The 19,182-nt window shown below is 31.8% G+C and overlaps 4 protein-coding genes across 5 annotated transcripts in view; all 4 read left to right on the top strand.

Annotated features, from left to right (window-relative positions):
- The first annotated feature begins 69 nt into the window (after window positions 1-69).
- On the top strand, window positions 70-1,224 carry LOC148175540 (aquaporin AQPcic-like). Of its 2 annotated transcripts, XM_088036529.1 has the most exons (5): window positions 70-245; window positions 291-475; window positions 517-660; window positions 707-1,006; window positions 1,051-1,224. In XM_088036529.1, the coding sequence occupies exons 1-5, from the start codon at window positions 182-184 to the stop codon at window positions 1,159-1,161; spliced, it is 804 nt and encodes a 267-aa protein (XP_087892655.1). In that variant the 5' UTR covers window positions 70-181; the 3' UTR covers window positions 1,162-1,224. The 2 variants fall into 2 exon arrangements, with proteins under 2 accessions (XP_087892655.1, XP_087892656.1); XM_088036530.1 differs by lacking the exon at window positions 517-660.
- A 2,554-nt stretch (window positions 1,225-3,778) lies between these two features.
- On the top strand, window positions 3,779-4,575 carry LOC148175539 (lens fiber major intrinsic protein-like). The gene is made up of 5 exons (XM_088036990.1): window positions 3,779-3,868; window positions 3,915-4,058; window positions 4,103-4,333; window positions 4,379-4,459; window positions 4,504-4,575. Exons 1-5 carry the CDS (start codon window positions 3,779-3,781, stop codon window positions 4,573-4,575), a joined length of 618 nt encoding a protein of 205 aa, XP_087893116.1.
- Window positions 4,576-4,797: 222 nt separating this feature from the next.
- LOC148175538 (aquaporin-4-like) lies at window positions 4,798-5,646 on the top strand. Its single transcript, XM_088036989.1, has 5 exons — window positions 4,798-4,896; window positions 4,937-5,080; window positions 5,129-5,362; window positions 5,408-5,488; window positions 5,536-5,646. The coding sequence occupies exons 1-5, from the start codon at window positions 4,798-4,800 to the stop codon at window positions 5,644-5,646; spliced, it is 669 nt and encodes a 222-aa protein (XP_087893115.1).
- A 209-nt stretch (window positions 5,647-5,855) lies between these two features.
- The window catches only part of alpha-Man-IIb (alpha-Mannosidase class II b), a 30,529-nt gene continuing 17,202 nt past the window's right edge, over window positions 5,856-19,182 (top strand). The window contains exon 1 of the mRNA XM_088036198.1: window positions 5,856-6,053. The gene's annotated coding sequence lies outside the window, so the exon portion shown is untranslated. The remainder of the gene's footprint in view (window positions 6,054-19,182) is intronic.

Below are 19,182 nucleotides of genomic sequence, written 5' to 3'. Positions count from 1 at the left end.
AATTTAATTAAACCATTGGAGGTATCAAATTGAAATACCATGATAAATACTCGACTGGATAATTGACATTATCGCATTAGAACCTCTTTAACTGTTATAGCAACTGTATAACATTGCAGTCTGTTCAGCACAGTTTCCACAAGCTCAACTTTATCCTAAATTCGCTGTTACTTTTCTTAGCATGGAAGGGCAATTTTCAGGGCAAAGAGAAGCCCTACAGCACACTAGACCTGTTTCGAAACGAGGTAAATACCCTACATTTAAGGCGCATCCACCATTTTTATTCTTAGGGAAGAAAATACAATTCTGTGACGACATGAGCCACCTTGGACGAATCACACTTTGTATTTCTGAACTTTGCGGAACTGCAATTTTAGTCTTTCTTGGATGCGCTGGTTGTGTCATGTTTGATGGTCCTCTCAATCACCTCCAAGTTTGTCTGACGTTCGGACTTGCGGCGATGGCTGCCGTTCAGGTAAAAAAAAACTTGTAACTCTTGAAATTCTCCTTTTTTAGTGTGTTAACCACATTTCTGGATCCCACATTAACCCAGTGGCTACAGTAGCAGCCGCTACCTTAGGTAACATTCCTCTAGTCCAAGTCCCCATTTATTTCGCGGGGCAAATGTTGGGGGCTCTAGTTGGTTTTGGATTCCTGCAGGTAAACACATGGAAGCAAAGTTTTATTTTTCTGTATTTTTGTATAGGTAGTCACTCCGGAAGAGTATCTCGCCAAAGACTCTGGGCTCTGCTCTCAAGGTCTCCGAGCTGAGTTAACCCCTCTCCAAGGCCTCTTTGTCGAATTCTTGCTCTCTGCGTTGTTTACTCTTGTTTGCTGTGGGATTTGGGATTGTAGGAATAAGAAAAAACATGATTCTGCACCAATCAGGTTAGGACTATCCATCACAGCTTTAGCTTTAGCTGGAGGACCATACACTGGAGCCCACATGAATCCAGCCAGAAGTTTCGCCCCGGCTCTAATAAACGGAAAGTGGGAATATCATTGGGTAGATAATATTCGCATTGGTTGGTAGTACTTTTCTTGTTGTAGATATATTGGGTTGGGCCCCTCAGTGCTGGTTTTGTTGGAGCTTTGTTTTATCGTGTCTTATTCGGAAAAGAAGAGGAGGAAAATGGGCAGACAAAGGAGCAAATTATTTAAACAGCAGCAGTTACTATAATAAAGTACATAAATCAATAGATACAATAGATACCTACTTATGCATGTCATTTTCTTTTAGTGGAAAATGTGTTTACTTAATGTCATTGCCGTATTTAGATAAAAATGTGCGCTTTTACCTTGACTATAAACAAATACATAAATATATTTTTAGGCGACTGAAAATAAGATTTTTCGGCCTCAAAACCGGTCTAAAAGTTACTCTTTTTGGCCGATCTATGGTGGCGCCATCTATCCATAGTTTTGCATATTACATCAAGATACCGATATTACCCCCAATTTTATAATTATTTGGGTAAAATCAAATCAACAAACTCCTGTAAAGTGCAAAACAAAGACGTGTTGAATTATTGAAAATGAAGATATCTAGCAATGCTGCTACAACCACATCAAATCTAATTCATACAAATTGTGAAGCTACACATGCCGAAACTGCAAATGTAAACAAAGAAAATATGAACTTTTCTGAAGGATGCAGAAGTATTTACAATTATTCAGTTGTTATAAATGATTAAATCAATAAATCATAAATAAAAATTAATTAACTTGTAAATTTAATGAGGTCGCCTAAAAAATTTTGTGTGTATCACGGCCAAAAAGTGCCATTTTGCCCTCGCCTCGGCCATTAAAAAAAGGCTCGGCCAAAAAAGAAACACTTTTTGGCCTTGGTACAGAAATAACTATTTCAAAAAAGTTGATATTACATCCAGATACCAACATTACCCCCAATTTTATAATTATTTGGGTAAAATCAAATCGACAAACTGCTGTAAAGTGCAACAAAGTCGTGTTGAATTATTGAAAATGAACATGTCTAGCAATGCTACTGCAACAACATTAAACTTAATTCATACAAATATAGCCGCTCATGTCGAAACGGCAAATGTAAATAAAGAAAATATGAACTTTTTTTAAAGGATTCATAAATATTTACTATTCAGTTGTCATAAATGATTTAATAAATAAAACATAAATAAAAAATATTTAACTTGTAAATCTAATGATGCCGCCTAAAAAATCTTGTGTGTATCACGGCCAAAAAGTGCTATTTCTAAAAGAAACACTTTTTGGCCTTGGTACACAAATAACTGTTTTCTTAAAACGTCACAAAAAGTCACTATTTTTTAGTCGTTTTTAGACAGTGAAGTAGGCAATTTTGTTATAAGTAATGAAAAGCGCTCGTTGACATGGAAACACTTTTGCTGCCTAATCAGAAAAAGTACTTTGTGTGACGGGTACTATTTGAGACTTACATTTTGCACTTGCACGATCTTAACTTTGAAACTCTTTGAAACCAATATTTTTCACAGTAAATGTCATCAATGACAACTACATGCATGGCCATCCATGTTTTTAGTTCAATTCGCGTTCACTTATTGTCAGTCGTGGAACTGAATTTAATGTTTGGAGAAAAAGTAGTATTTGTTATTTGGCCGAAAAGTGGCACTTTTCTGCCGTACAACAAAATCTACTAATACTAGAGTTCATTACTATCGGTCTATACTTATTAAAAAGTAAAGTTAACAGCGATCTCTAAAAATTTGTATCGGAAACAGTTGGCAGAAATAGCGTTTGACCTTGAAGCAATTGTGTCATGCGTAGAAGCTAATCGTCCTACGCAAGTTTGCCAAAACTTGTATTATTCTTATTTACATCGCTCTTTTGGAACTTACCTTTGATTAATTCTTCATTAATGTGAGATGTTGATACACTAAACTTTCACAACGTGTTAACCTCAAAAATCGTTATTCAATTTTCCCCTAATTTTCTCCCTAAAAAATTGAAAGCCGGATTTACACCAAAGAATTTTAGAAAATTTACACAGGAGAGTGGACTGATAGCAATGAGCTTTATTTTAGACTTGTTTTTTTTGAGTTAATGGAATTGGTAAAAACTAAAAACCTAATAAATGAAGTTTTCTGTTTTCCAGAGCACATTAGATGTTATAGAACTTTTGTAATAAGTGTTGCCTATATGCATCCTTTGCTAAAAATTTTATTTGTGCGCCTCCGTCATTTTTCATAGCATTTGTGATACTCATTTGCGGCAAGAAAATCACCTTTTGAATGTCTAGGCAGTCAAAAGTGACATTTCGAATAGTTGGTTTTATTTTGCAGGTTGACATCGCTGCATAAAATGTCAATTGTGTCAATTTGTGTGCCGATTTGGAGGCCAATGACCAATGAAAATAATAAAGGTAGACTAATTAAGCAAAGATACCACAGAAATTTGCTGAAACACATTTGAATTTAAATTAATCTGCAATTGTTTGATTTGAGTGGGATGCTACCAACCTATTTCCCAGCTGATAAAATTCCCCTAAATGAGGGAATGACGTTTCAAATTCAAATCAAAAGTCAAAATAAATAACTATTCTTTGGAAACTCAGACAATTGTATTGAACGACAGCAGCTTGACAATACTTCTTTCAAAAAATGAATATAAAGTTCTGTAAGTTAAAACCAAATCACGTCAATAATAAAACACTGTTTTATAAGGGAGACTATTGCAAATAAAAAGCAAAAGATCACCGTCCAAGCAAATAGTTTGCTGTTTTGCTGAATTTTTTGGCACATTTATATTAGAATTTGTTGGATGCATGTCTGGGGTGCGTTACAATCCATACAACCCCCGATTTCTCCTAGAAGCTAGTGCTGGTTTCGGATTTGCTCTTCTCATAGCGGTCCAGGTGTGTTCAAACTTTTTCGTTCAAAAACACGTACTTCTATTTTTAGTGCTTTTTTTACATTTCTGGCAGTTATATCAACCCCGTCATCACCCTCGTAGCTTGCATAAGAGGGATGCTTCCTCTCTCAGAAGTTCCCGGTTACATGCTTGCTCAGTTTCTGGGAGCTTTGACTGGATTTGCTGCTCTGATGGTGCGCGCCGTTTTTTACAACCCAAATCCTGATTGATTTTTTAGGCAGTGATTCCTTCTGAGATTGTTTATGGTCTAGGCGAAACTACTAATGGGGTTTGTGTCCGTGAGATTAATCCAGACCTTAAAACATGGCAAGGAGTTCTAATAGAACTTATGCTCACTTTAATATTTTCATCAGTTACTTGTGCTATTTATGATGAAAGAAATTCGGATAAAATGGACAGCGCTCCAATTCGGTTTGGATTTTCTTTCATGGTGATTAATGCAATGGGGGTAAGTCGAAATTGGAAGATTATGGAGATAATCGCTAAGTTTTAGAAACCTTTTACCGGTTCTCATATGAATCCCGCCAGGTCTTTCGCTCCTTCGTTGTTACAGAACTACTGGGGACACCACTGGGTAAGAATCTACCAATGTCAACGTTGTCTTTATCAATTTTGCAGATTTTTTGGATTGGACCGATTTCTGGAGGTGTGTTGTCAGCCGTGCTTTACAACATATTATTTAGTCTTTAAGTTTTGTCTTTCTTTACAATAAAGTGCATCAAGACACCCCTGTCACTTTGATCGATCAAACGACAGTCAAACAGAAATGGCTCTAAAATTTTGTACGTAGCCTCCAACCCCCTACCTCTCTAAGTACGATTTACAGGGAGAAGACTGCGACTTAAAAGCGAGGCTTCCTGGGGCGATCGCATAACTTGGACCCTCGCGGAGTTCTTCGGATCGACCTTCTTCATGTTTCTTGCTTCTTTAAGCACGACGTTCAACCGTAGCACCCTTATAGTTCTTGAAGCACCCCTTGGTTTCGGACAGTCTTTCATGATAGCAACACAGGTACTGCTTCCACGCGAATACCAATTAAATCTTTTTCTAGTGTACTGGTCATATTTCCGGTGGCCACATCAACCCTCTTTCGACAATCAGCGCGATTTTCACCGGCCGCGTGTCTGTCCAAGACTCTCTGTTTTACTTCCTGGGGGAGTTTACCGGTACTATTTTCGGCTACGTGTATGCCTGGGTAAGTGGTGTGTGCTTTTGAATTGAAATAGAACCGGAAAATTTGTAGATCGTGCTCTCAGACGTCCATAAATTTTCCTCATTTGATTCAAATCGTCCAGGATTTGCTACTGGAGTCATGAGTCCGTATCTCTCAAAAGCTCAAGCTTCGTTATTGGAGGGTACAATTTCGTTCATTTTTGCAATGGTGGTTTGTGCAGTTTGGCACCACGAGAATAGAATGAGATTCGATACTATTTATGTGAGACTAGGAGCGACTGTGGTCGGACTTACTCTGGCTGCTGTAGGTAAAACGAGAGTGGTAAGAATGGATAAAAGGGATTTCTAGGGCCCTTTTACTGGCGCTCTTATGAATCCAGCACGGACTTTTGCCCCCGCTTTGATTAATAACTACTGGGAGAACCATCATGTGAGTGAAGTTGTAGCCTTTGAAAAAAAGTCATTTTGTTGTTTTAGTGGTACTGGATAGCACAGGTACTCGGTGGTACCACAGGGGCCATCATCTATGTTATATTATTCTATGATGACGATGGTAATAAAAAAGACGGCGGACAAGAAGAAGCATAGTTTATGTCGAGCAGTGTAGTGTAGTCTGAATTGTTGGTTGCCTACCTTAGAAACCTGTTTAAAGAAAAATGAATGAAATCTGCTATTATTTTCTCTCTTGTGCTCTTTCTTGTCTTTAATTCTTCTCCTCTGGTTTAAACTTCCCGCCTCTTTGTATTGATTGACGTCTCACATCTCTCGTTTCGCTTGCTCTCAACATCTTTACCGCTAGTGCGCCAGTGCCGCTAAACCGCTAAACACAACAGTTGTAATCGAGATGGCGGTGGAACTACACGCACTTTGATGTTTCAACATAAACATTGCTCTAAATTTTAAATAATCGCGGGTGTTAGTTCGTCTATAGGATATTTTATGTTGTTGCAAAATTCTCATGTACCACGAGTGATCAAACGAATTATTAAACAAAGGTGAGTTGAAAACATAAAAACAAAGTTGTTATTACCTGTCTTGACCACTGTCAGAGCCGACTTTCCAGAGGTTACTATTAAAAATGATTCAGGGACTACTGAGATTTATTTTTTAAAATGATTTTTAATGTTCTGTGTGGCTCTATTTTTAGTTCTAATTAAAAATGAATGTTTTGCATTTGGGTCCAAGGAAGTGCGGATATAATTAATAAATGTTAATTGTGCCAAAACTGAAATACTAAAATAGCTTCATATAATAGTAAAATTGACGTCAAATGCTTTATTTATAGCGGCTTGATTAAGAAAACGAAATCGGGGCGATTTTACCAACAATTGTTTATTAATCGAAGCTTTCAATCGAAAACTGTATTGTTGTGTGGAAATCATCGGAACGAAAAATTTTGCATGAGAGTTGGTCTCAGACACAGTAAAATTGTGTCTAATTTTTAACACTAAATTCGGAATGACCTTTTAATAAAAGAGTTGCAATTGAGTTTGTTGATGTATGTAAATATTTAATACGTTATTTACAGGCCCCTTTAATCATTTAATGGGGATGTAGTGGGCAATTATTTGTAATTTAATGATGAATTATACTGTCTCAAATTAATATTTTGTGCTAATTAATGGTATTTATTATGTTAGTTAGATTGTGACAAAGTAGCGGAGACAATTGACTTTGCAGGGTCAAGGAAAATTTAGTTATTGGCGTAGAAGGTGATAAAATGACAAAAATTAGCATTTTTGTGGAGAAATTAACAACTTGAATAATAAAAAATAGGTTTATTGCGTTATTATGAAAATTGTCTATAAGAATTATAATTTTGAACAACAAATGTTGGAAATGTTTGTTCGTATTTAAATTAATATTTCCAAAATTTATTTCTCTTGCTGCTCTAGACATAGTTTATAACTTGGCGCAGTTAATAAATAATCAAATCAAAATTAATAACCTCCCCAAATTTCATTGCTTTAGTATGAAAGTTGCTAAAACTACAATTTTTAATTAAAAAAATGGAAATTTTTAGTTTGTCTTCAAATTACAATTTCTAAAATTTATCTCCCTTATTCAATAATTTTGTAACTTGGCATAGTTAATAATCAAATCAAAAATAATAACCTCCCCAAATTTGGTTACCCTATTGTGAAATTGATCAGAATTACATTTTTTCATAAAAATTATTGAATATTTTTGATAGTCCCAAAAATGAAAATTTATAAAATTTGTCCGTCTAGCTCTTTGCAATTTAGTATGATTAATAAGAAGGTATAGTGTAGTAGCCTCTTCAAATTTCATTGTTCTAGCATAAAAGTTACTAAAATTACAATTTTTAATAAAAAAAATGGAAATGTTCGTCTCAAATTAAAATTTCTAAAATTTATCTCCCTTATTCTAAATTTTTTAACTTTGCAGAGTTAATAATCAAATCAAAAGTAATAACCTCCCTAAATTTGGTTGTTCTACTGTTAAATCTACCAGAATTACAATTCTTCATAAAAAATGTTCAACATATTTATGGCCCTCTCTAGCTTCATCATTTTGCAATTTGGTACGATTAATAGTAAAGACCAAAGTAGTAAACTCCCAATATTTCATTGCTTTAGTATGAAAGTTACTAAAACTACAACTTTTAATAAAAAAAAATAGATTTTTTTAGTTAGTTTTCAAATTACCATTTCTAAAATTTATCTCCTTTATTCTATAATTTTGTAACTTGCCATGATATTAAAACTAATCGCCTCCTTAAATTTGGTCGTCTTAGTGTGAAATTTATCAGAATTACAATGATCGTACAATAACTCTGCCAAATTGCAAAATTGTAGATAGAAAGTTACAAATTTTAGAAATTTTTATTTTCAAGGCGAAACAGAAACATGTAAAATCTTTTTTTAAAATTCGTTATTTAGGTAATTTTCCTGTTAGAGCTATGAAATTTCAGGAAATTACTAGTTTTGGATCGTACAATAACTCTTCCAAATTGCAAAATTGTAGATAGAAAAATACAAATTTTAGAAATTTTTATTTTCAAGGCAAAACAGAAATATGAACAATCCTTCTTTAAAATTCGTAATTTAGGTAATTTTACTGTTACAGCTATGAAATTTCAGGAAATTACTAATTTTGGATCGTACATTTACTCTACCCAATTGCATAATTGTAGATCAAAAAACACAAATTTTCGAAATTTTTATTTTCAAGGCGAAGCAGAAATATGAAAAATCTTTCTTTAAAATTCGTAATTTAGGTAATTTTACTGCTACAGCTATGAAATTTCAGGAAATTACTAGTTTTTGATCGTACATTTACTCTACCAAATTGCATAATTTTAGATCGAAAAACACAAATTTTAGAAATTTTTATTTTCAAGGCGAAGCAGAAATATGAAAAATCCTTCCTTAAAAGTCGTAATTTTGGTAATTTTACTGCTACAGCTATGAAATTTCAGGAAATTACTAGTTTTTGATCGTACAATAACTCTTCCAAATTGCAAAATTGTAGATAGAAAAATAAAAATTTTAGAAATTTTTATTTTCAAGGCAAAACAGAAATATGAACAATCCTTCTTTAAAATTCGTAATTTAGGTAATTTTACTGTTACAGCTATGAAATTTTAGGAAATTACTAATTTTGGATCGTACATTTACTCTACTCAATTGCATAATTTTAGATCAAAAAATACAAATTTTAGAAATTTTTATTTTCAAGGCGAAGCAGAAATATGAAAAATCCTTCCTCAAAAGTCGTAATTTTCGTAATTTTAGTGCTACAGCTATGAAATTTCAGGAAATTACTAGTTTTTGATCGTACATTTACTCTACCAAATTGCATAATTTTAGATCAATAAACACAAATTTTAGAAATTTTTATTTTCAAGGCGAAGCAGAAATAATGAAAAATCTTTCTTTAAAATTCGTAATTTAGGTAATTTTACTGCTACAGCTATGAAATTTCAGGAAATTACTAGTTTTTGATCGTACAATAACTCTACCAAATTGCATAATTTTAGATCAGTAAACACAAATTTTAGAAATATTTATTTTCAAGGCGAAGCAGAAATATGAAAAATCCTTCCTCAAAAGTCGTAATTTTCGTAATTTTAGTGCTACAGCTATGAAATTTCAGGAGATTACTAGTTTTTGATCGTACATTTACTCTACCAAATTGCATAATTTTAGATCGAGAGACACAAATTTTAGAAATTTTTATTTTTAAGGCGAAGCACAAAAATGAAAAATCTTTCTTTAAAATTCGTAATTTAGGTAATTTTACTGCTACAGCTATGAAATTTCAGGAAATTACTAGTTTTTGATCGTACAATAACTCTACCAAATTGCATAATTTTAGATCAGTAAACACAAATTTTAGAAATATTTATTTTCAAGGCGAAGCAGAAATATGAAAAATCCTTCCTCAAAAGTCGTAATTTTGGTAATTTTAGTGCTACAGCTATGAAATTTCAGGAGATTACTAGTTTTTGATCGTACATTTACTCTACCAAATTGCATAATTTTAGATCGAGAGACACAAATTTTAGAAATTTTTTTTTTAAGGCGAAGCACAAAAATGAAAAATCTTTCTTTAAAATTCGTAATTTAGGTAATTTTACTGCTACAGCTATGAAATTTCAGGAAATTACTATTTTTTGATCGTACAATAACTCTACCAAATTGCATAATTTTAGATCAGTAAACACAAATTTTAGAAATATTTATTTTCAAAGCGAAGCAGAAATATGAAAAATCCTTCCTCAAAAGTCGTAATTTTGGTAATTTTAGTGCTACAGCTATGAAATTTTAGGAAATTACTAGTTTTTGATCGTACATTTACTCTACCAAATTGCATAATTTTAGATCAATAAACACAAATTTTAGAAATTTTTATTTTTAAGGCGAAGCACAAAAATGAAAAATCTTTCTTTAAAATTCGTAATTTAGGTAATTTTACTGCTACAGCTATGAAATTTCAGGAAATTACTAGTTTTTGATCGTACAATAACTCTACCAAATTGCATAATTTTAGATCAGTAAACACAAATTTTAGAAATATTTATTTTCAAGGCGAAGCAGAAATATGAAAAATCCTTCCTCAAAGTCGTAATTTTGGTAATTTTAGTGCTACAGCTATGAAATTTTAGGAAATTACTAGTTTTTGATCGTACATTTACTCTACCAAATTGCATAATTTTAGATCAATAAACACAAATTTTAGAAATTTTTATTTTCAAGGCGAAGCAGAAATATGAAAAATCTTTCTTTAAAATTCGTAATTTAGGTAATTTTACTGCTACAGCTATGAAATTTCAGGAAATAACTAGTTTTTGATCGTACATTTACTCTACCAAATTGCATAATTTTAGATCAAAAACACAAATTTTAGAAATTTTTATTTTCAAGGCGAAGCAGAAATATGAAAAATCCTTCCTCAAAAGTCGTAATTTTCGTAATTTTACTGCTACAGCTATGAAATTTCAGGAGATTACTAGTTTTTGATCGTACATTTACTCTACCAAATTGCATAATTTTAGATCGAGAGACACAAATTTTAGAAATTTTTATTTTTAAGGCGAAGCACAAAAATGAAAAATCTTTCTTTAAAATTCGTAATTTAGGTAATTTTACTTATACAGCTATGAAATTTCAGGAAATTACTAGTTTTTGATCGTACAATAACTCTACCAAATTGCATAATTTTAGATCAGTAAACACAAATTTTAGAAATATTTATTTTCAAAGCGAAGCAGAAATATGAAAAATCCTTCCTCAAAAGTCGTAATTTTCGTAATTTTAGTGCTACAGCTATGAAATTTCAGGAGATTACTAGTTTTTGATCGTACATTTACTCTACCAAATTGCATAATTTTAGATCGAGAGACACAAATTTTAGAAATTTTTATTTTTAAGGCGAAGCACAAAAATGAAAAATCTTTCTTTAAAATTCGTAATTTAGGTAATTTTACTGCTACAGCTATGAAATTTCAGGAAATTACTAGTTTTTGATCGTACAATAACTCTACCAAATTGCATAATTTTAGATCAAAAACACAAATTTTAGAAATTTTTATTTTCAAGGCGAAGCAGAAATATGAAAAATCCTTCCTCAAAAGTCGTAATTTTCGTAATTTTAGTGCTACAGCTATGAAATTTCAGGAGATTACTAGTTTTTGATCGTACATTTACTCTACCAAATTGCATAATTTTAGATCGAGAGACACAAATTTTAGAAATTTTTTTTTTAAGGCGAAGCACAAAAATGAAAAATCTTTCTTTAAAATTCGTAATTTAGGTAATTTTACTGCTACAGCTATGAAATTTCAGGAAATAACTAGTTTTTGATCGTACATTTACTCTACCAAATTGCATAATTTTAGATCAAAAACACAAATTTTAGAAATATTTATTTTCAAAGCGAAGCAGAAATATGAAAAATCCTTCCTCAAAAGTCGTAATTTTGGTAATTTTAGTGCTACAGCTATGAAATTTTAGGAAATTACTAGTTTTTGATCGTACATTTACTCTACCAAATTGCATAATTTTAGATCAATAAACACAAATTTTAGAAATTTTTATTTTTAAGGCGAAGCACAAAAATGAAAAATCTTTCTTTAAAATTCGTAATTTAGGTAATTTTACTGCTACAGCTATGAAATTTCAGGAAATTACTAGTTTTTGATCGTACAATAACTCTACCAAATTGCATAATTTTAGATCAAAAACACAAATTTTAGAAATTTTTATTTTCAAGGCGAAGCAGAAATATGAAAAATCCTTCCTCAAAAGTCGTAATTTTCGTAATTTTAGTGCTACAGCTATGAAATTTCAGGAGATTACTAGTTTTTGATCGTACATTTACTCTACCAAATTGCATAATTTTAGATCGAGAGACACAAATTTTAGAAATTTTTATTTTTAAGGCGAAGCACAAAAATGAAAAATCTTTCTTTAAAATTCGTAATTTAGGTAATTTTACTGCTACAGCTATGAAATTTCAGGAAATTACTAGTTTTTGATCGTACAATAACTCTACCAAATTGCATAATTTTAGATCAAAAACACAAATTTTAGAAATATTTATTTTCAAAGCGAAGCAGAAATATGAAAAATCCTTCCTCAAAAGTCGTAATTTTGGTAATTTTAGTGCTACAGCTATGAAATTTCAGGAAATTACTAGTTTTTGATCGTACAATAACTCTACCAAATTGCATAATTTTAGATCAAAAACACAAATTTTAGAAATTTTTATTTTCAAGGCGAAGCAGAAATATGAAAAATCCTTCCTCAAAAGTCGTAATTTTGGTAATTTTAGTGCTACAGCTATGAAATTTCAGGAAATTACTAGTTTTTGATCGTACAATAACTCTACCAAATTGCATAATTTTAGATCAAAAACACAAATTTTAGAAATATTTATTTTCAAAGCGAAGCAGAAATATGAAAAATCCTTCCTCAAAAGTCGTAATTTTGGTAATTTTAGTGCTACAGCTATGAAATTTCAGGAAATTACTAGTTTTTGATCGTACAATAACTCTACCAAATTGCATAATTTTAGATCAAAAACACAAATTTTAGAAATTTTTATTTTCAAGGCGAAGCAGAAATATGAAAAATCCTTCCTCAAAAGTCGTAATTTTCGTAATTTTACTGCTACAGCTATGAAATTTCAGGAGATTACTAGTTTTTGATCGTACATTTACTCTACCAAATTGCATAATTTTAGATCGAGAGACACAAATTTTAGAAATTTTTATTTTTAAGGCGAAGCACAAAAATGAAAAATCTTTCTTTAAAATTCGTAATTTAGGTAATTTTACTTATACAGCTATGAAATTTCAGGAAATTACTAGTTTTTGATCGTACAATAACTCTACCAAATTGCATAATTTTAGATCAGTAAACACAAATTTTAGAAATATTTATTTTCAAAGCGAAGCAGAAATATGAAAAATCCTTCCTCAAAAGTCGTAATTTTCGTAATTTTAGTGCTACAGCTATGAAATTTCAGGAGATTACTAGTTTTTGATCGTACATTTACTCTACCAAATTGCATAATTTTAGATCGAGAGACACAAATTTTAGAAATTTTTATTTTTAAGGCGAAGCACAAAAATGAAAAATCTTTCTTTAAAATTCGTAATTTAGGTAATTTTACTGCTACAGCTATGAAATTTCAGGAAATTACTAGTTTTTGATCGTACAATAACTCTACCAAATTGCATAATTTTAGATCAAAAACACAAATTTTAGAAATTTTTATTTTCAAGGCGAAGCAGAAATATGAAAAATCCTTCCTCAAAAGTCGTAATTTTCGTAATTTTAGTGCTACAGCTATGAAATTTCAGGAGATTACTAGTTTTTGATCGTACATTTACTCTACCAAATTGCATAATTTTAGATCGAGAGACACAAATTTTAGAAATTTTTTTTTTAAGGCGAAGCACAAAAATGAAAAATCTTTCTTTAAAATTCGTAATTTAGGTAATTTTACTGCTACAGCTATGAAATTTCAGGAAATAACTAGTTTTTGATCGTACATTTACTCTACCAAATTGCATAATTTTAGATCAAAAACACAAATTTTAGAAATATTTATTTTCAAAGCGAAGCAGAAATATGAAAAATCCTTCCTCAAAAGTCGTAATTTTGGTAATTTTAGTGCTACAGCTATGAAATTTTAGGAAATTACTAGTTTTTGATCGTACATTTACTCTACCAAATTGCATAATTTTAGATCAATAAACACAAATTTTAGAAATTTTTATTTTTAAGGCGAAGCACAAAAATGAAAAATCTTTCTTTAAAATTCGTAATTTAGGTAATTTTACTGCTACAGCTATGAAATTTCAGGAAATTACTAGTTTTTGATCGTACAATAACTCTACCAAATTGCATAATTTTAGATCAAAAACACAAATTTTAGAAATTTTTATTTTCAAGGCGAAGCAGAAATATGAAAAATCCTTCCTCAAAAGTCGTAATTTTCGTAATTTTAGTGCTACAGCTATGAAATTTCAGGAGATTACTAGTTTTTGATCGTACATTTACTCTACCAAATTGCATAATTTTAGATCGAGAGACACAAATTTTAGAAATTTTTTTTTTAAGGCGAAGCACAAAAATGAAAAATCTTTCTTTAAAATTCGTAATTTAGGTAATTTTACTGCTACAGCTATGAAATTTCAGGAAATAACTAGTTTTTGATCGTACATTTACTCTACCAAATTGCATAATTTTAGATCAGTAAACACAAATTTTAGAAATATTTATTTTCAAAGCGAAGCAGAAATATGAAAAATCCTTCCTCAAAAGTCGTAATTTTGGTAATTTTAGTGCTACAGCTATGAAATTTTAGGAAATTACTAGTTTTTGATCGTACATTTACTCTACCAAATTGCATAATTTTAGATCAATAAACACAAATTTTAGAAATTTTTATTTTCAAGGCGAAGCAGAAATATGAAAAATCTTTCTTTAAAATTCGTAATTTAGGTAATTTTACTGCTACAGCTATGAAATTTCAGGAAATAACTAGTTTTTGATCGTACATTTACTCTACCAAATTGCATAATTTTAGATCAAAAACACAAATTTTAGAAATTTTTATTTTCAAGGCGAAGCAGAAATATGAAAAATCCTTCCTCAAAAGTCGTAATTTTCGTAATTTTAGTGCTACAGCTATGAAATTTCAGGAGATTACTAGTTTTTGATCGTACATTTACTCTACCAAATTGCATAATTTTAGATCGAGAGACACAAATTTTAGAAATTTTTATTTTTAAGGCGAAGCACAAAAATGAAAAATCTTTCTTTAAAATTCGTAATTTAGGTAATTTTACTGCTACAGCTATGAAATTTCAGGAAATTACTAGTTTTTGATCGTACAATAACTCTACCAAATTGCATAATTTTAGATCAGTAAACACAAATTTTAGAAATATTTATTTTCAAGGCGAAGCAGAAATATGAAAAATCCTTCCTCAAAGTCGTAATTTTGGTAATTTTAGTGCTACAGCTATGAAATTTTAGGAAATTACTAGTTTTTGATCGTACATTTACTCTACCAAATTGCATAATTTTAGATCAAAAACACAAATTTTAGAAATTTTTATTTTCAAGGCGAAGCAGAAATATGAAAAATCCTTCCTCAAAAGTCGTAATTTTCGTAATTTTACTGCTACAGCTATGAAATTTCAGGAAATTACCAGTTTTTGATCGTACATTTACTCTACCCAATTGCATAATTTTAGATCAAAAAACACAAATTTTTATTAGCCCTAAAAATAAAAATTTATAAGAAATGTTCCTCTAGATCCATCATTTTGCAATTTAGTACGATTAATAGAAAGGTCTAAAGTAGTAACCACCCCAAATTTCATTGCTTTTGCATGAAAGTTAATAAAACTACAATTTTAAATACAAAAAATGGGGATTTTTTTTTAGATCATTCTAATATTAAAATTTGTAAAATTTATCTCGATTTATCTCTTGCTCTATAGTTGTGTAAATTGACACATTGATAACTTTCTCAGCTCTAATTATTATTTTAATGTTCTTATGGTTGCTTTATTTAGCCCTGAAGGAGACCCTGACAAAAGGGTTGATAAGCCTCATAAATCAAATTCGGTTCACTCTAGAACGAACTGGGGAAAGGAGGCTTTACGATTAAAGTACCGCCTTAGTTTTTTCTGTTCAAATGGAACTACCCAACAAACAATGGCCATTATCAAAGAGCCAATCAAAAAATTAGCCCGCAAATCTAGAACTCCATTCAGTTTGTTTAGTGCTTTTTTTCTACCAATAAACGTATGAAAACCAATGAATTGTTTCTTTTTTTTGTGAAAGACCCAATTCGCTCATAAATTTATCCAATAAACAACAGTTCATTTAGGCGAGTTTTTTGTTGCAAACATTCTTTGCAGGTTTTATTTATTTATCAATTCCAAACATTTTTTTCTCCATTTTACTTTCACTTAATTTTCGTTTGGTTATTCTAAAAATTGTTGGAGAGACCGCCAAAAATGGAAGTTCTCCTTACCAAACCAACTCATAAAAACGTGAAATATTTGTACCTCGTAAAATTTTAATCGCTACATCCACTAAACCTCGAAATTCTCATTTCCAACTTTCATTACCTCTCATAAAATAATTTTTAATGAATCTCTCCGAAATTTGCATGACCGTTTTGGCCATCTCCACCATTAATCGTGGTAAATTACCGCGGGGAATAAGTTCGAAACTTAGTCATCGGCCCAAGCACGTAAAAATCTGAATATGCAAAGGGGCCATAAACAGCTTCATACATCAGTTTATAACTAACCTCCAAATGGTGCTTTCATGTTTCAAGTGAAGATATGCAAATGAACAGTGAGGACAGAATAGACAACGATACAAATTTGCGCCGCTTTTACAACTTGAATATTATAGAGAAGACGGATCTCATCATCTATCACGGTCGCACAAAGTTAAGAATTTCAAGCTGACAAGTTAGTGAATCGGGGAAGGACAGTGAATGATCGATTTTGATCAAAAAACGGCACTAAACAAATCCTGTAATTAATTTCGACAATTCTGTTGAATTTATCCAAGCGGATTTCGTTGTACAGTGCAGTTATGCAACGTGGAAGGTCGAAATTATCCCATTTCTGTTCGTGCAAATTTAATTTCCAATTACCCTTTCATTATGAGGCGTCCTTGACTGGTGGAATTCGTGCTCGATGCTTCGACAGTAACACAATTTTGGGATTGAACCATTTTCAAATGATCAAAGAAAATGGTAAGTGGTGAGTGCCCGAAGAAAACTCTGTCGGTAGGAACAATAAGTGCAGCATATAAACTCTGAAAGCGTTGTTTTTATGGTTTTGAAACTTGGCAAGGAAGTTTTAATTTATTCCGCTCTTTTCTCGTAAATTTCATTACGAAATTATTCTAGCGAGATCTAATTCGTCGTAAACAGAAGGAGTACTAAGTAATTAATTAATTATAGACGTAACGTAACAGGACATGTTGGGATTATTTGCTTAGTTTGGTATTAATCGAACGCTAATAAAATGGATAAATAACGTCGAATTTCGCGTGCTATACACTAGTTGAAGGTCTAATACTGAGCATGAATTATCGTAGAGTGTAGTTGCGGTACAGAAATTGCTGCTCCAAGCAACGGTAATAGGAATCTCCAGAAAATTATTCAAGATGAGCACTGAAATAATAGGACAGACATACATTATGGAAAATTTAATTTCTACTTTTTCGATTAATAATGTTACCTCTATTTCAAGCATGTGAATAATGAATTCATAGGTGCGGATTTTTATAATTCACTGGTGCCCTGAACCAATAACAAACCCTTGGGTGGTTGCTATGACAATTTGCATTATTTCAAATCGTCCGCGCTTAAGCTAACCTATCACAGAAAAGAAGCAGCGTTGCCATGGCGACAGTTGTTGATTCTCGTGATCTGATCAGTTTACAATTTCAAGTTCTAAATATAATAATTGCAGTGAACTACAGTGGGTTTTATATTAAAAAATGGATAGTGATGATAGTGATTTGGAAAATTTTACTCCTCCAGAGACAACTAAAGCAGCAAAAGCAACAACGGCCGCTTTACTGCCACCTAAATCGGTGAAACTTTATGAGACTACATACAAATCTTTCATGGACTGGCGTAAGGACAAAAAAGCAAATTCATTCTCGGAGTCTGTAGTTTTAACTTATTTTGGAGAATTGGCTGGTAAGTATAAATCTTCAACACTTTGGACTCAATATTCCATGCTAAGAAGCACTCTTGAAATTCATCATAATATAAAAATTACGGAAAACTAAGAGCATTTCTCAAACGCAAATAGGACGGATACACACAATTTCATCAAGAATGCAAATGACAAAATGTATTTGGCAACCAAGGTACACTTTGTAAAACCTGCGTTACTAAAAATGTTACTAATGTTTTTTTTACTTAGGTGGCATTAATTATTACCATAATTGCTCATATAATAATCTACTAATTTAACATTTCTTCGAGTCAAGCGAATTTCGACTTTAGTTAGTGGTTTCAATGTGATCACAATCTTCCACTTCTCGCCAAAGCTGAATTTCGTCTAGCACCACCGAAATAATAAAAACCACTCTGTAGAACCCTCCATCCCTTCATTAAACGTCACTTTATAACACAGAATGTTTTACATCACCAGGTCAGCCCCACTTAATGTCCTGCCAGGCAATTCACCCCATGTTTGAGCGGAAAACAGGGTGATGACAGATTTCCCCTCAAAATCTCTTTCCTTTCAACTGCCAATAATTATCAATCATCTTTATCCTGACATTTTAAATCGTCGGAATGAATTTTTCCAATTTCCAGCTTTTTTTGGTCTGCTGTAATTACGTTACGTCCTCTGTTTCCTTCGACAAAGGATTGGACTCCAGTTCTGGTCGTTTTCAATTAAGAGAAGAGTAGTGACGCTTGAAAAAATTTCAAAGGCGCCAGGGAACTTGGGAAAAGGTTCTTACAGATGAGCGGAAATTAACGTAATTTTTATGCGTATCGATGGACATGGGATATTTTAAGCCTTGAGAAAACACTGGTTATAAATAAGCGAAAATTAAGAGCGACTCGTGCAATCGGAAACAGATTCTCGGATTTATTTCCAGCTCGATAAATTATTTATTGACGATTAAGTAATTTTAAATCGCACGAGAAAGCGTTTTTTTTCGTCCAAATGAAAGTAGACCACCTAGAAATTTTCTTGATCGTGATCGTATTTATCTCGTAATCAGTTTTAGTTTATATAGAATGTTTCCACGTTTTAAACACAGTTTATGGTCCGTTGCGTAAACACAGAATCTCAGAAGTTTTAGTTTACTGCATGTCCCTATTTTCGAGGTAATTACGCATAAAATCGTGGGTAATTGTCAAGTTGCAGGATAACGGATTATGAAATGGTAGCAGAAAAAAGTGCAAAGTACTGTTAAATCGAACTCGTAAAACCAGTCAAGTTTGGTAAGAAAACGACGGTTTATGGAACGACTTTTTGCAGAAACTGGCCGAGTTGAACGAGACAATAAAGAAATTAGAGAGAGGCTTTCGTGGGGTTAAAATTCGCGGGCGGCACAGTTTGAATAATTTTCTGGAGTGAAG

This window comes from Gnatocerus cornutus, chromosome 5 (genome assembly GCF_029298725.1).
Source record: "Gnatocerus cornutus isolate USDA-ARS CGAHR chromosome 5, icGnaCorn1.1, whole genome shotgun sequence".
NCBI classification, from domain to species: domain Eukaryota; kingdom Metazoa; phylum Arthropoda; class Insecta; order Coleoptera; family Tenebrionidae; genus Gnatocerus; species Gnatocerus cornutus.
The sequence above is the reverse complement of the archived record's forward strand: the minus strand, read 5'-3'. Positions and strand labels throughout refer to the sequence as shown.

What these genes read in the sequence shown, in the direction of transcription:
- LOC148175540 (XM_088036529.1), top strand. Translation starts at nt 182, where the DNA reads ATGGAAGGGCAATTTTCAGGGCAAAGAGAAGCCCTACAGCACACTAGA. An exon ending in TAGACCTGTTTCGAAACGAG is followed by an intron (nt 246 to 290) that starts GTAAATACCCTA and finishes TTTTATTCTTAG; the next exon opens with GGAAGAAAATACAATTCTGT. An exon ending in CGGCGATGGCTGCCGTTCAG is followed by an intron (nt 476 to 516) that starts GTAAAAAAAAAC and finishes CTCCTTTTTTAG; the next exon opens with TGTGTTAACCACATTTCTGG.
- LOC148175539 (XM_088036990.1), top strand. Translation starts at nt 3,779, where the DNA reads ATGTCTGGGGTGCGTTACAATCCATACAACCCCCGATTTCTCCTAGAA. An exon ending in CTGGATTTGCTGCTCTGATG is followed by an intron (nt 4,059 to 4,102) that starts GTGCGCGCCGTT and finishes TTGATTTTTTAG; the next exon opens with GCAGTGATTCCTTCTGAGAT. An exon ending in TGGTGATTAATGCAATGGGG is followed by an intron (nt 4,334 to 4,378) that starts GTAAGTCGAAAT and finishes GCTAAGTTTTAG; the next exon opens with AAACCTTTTACCGGTTCTCA.
- LOC148175538 (XM_088036989.1), top strand. Translation starts at nt 4,798, where the DNA reads ATGTTTCTTGCTTCTTTAAGCACGACGTTCAACCGTAGCACCCTTATA. An exon ending in CTTTCATGATAGCAACACAG is followed by an intron (nt 4,897 to 4,936) that starts GTACTGCTTCCA and finishes ATCTTTTTCTAG; the next exon opens with TGTACTGGTCATATTTCCGG. An exon ending in ACTACTGGGAGAACCATCAT is followed by an intron (nt 5,489 to 5,535) that starts GTGAGTGAAGTT and finishes TTGTTGTTTTAG; the next exon opens with TGGTACTGGATAGCACAGGT.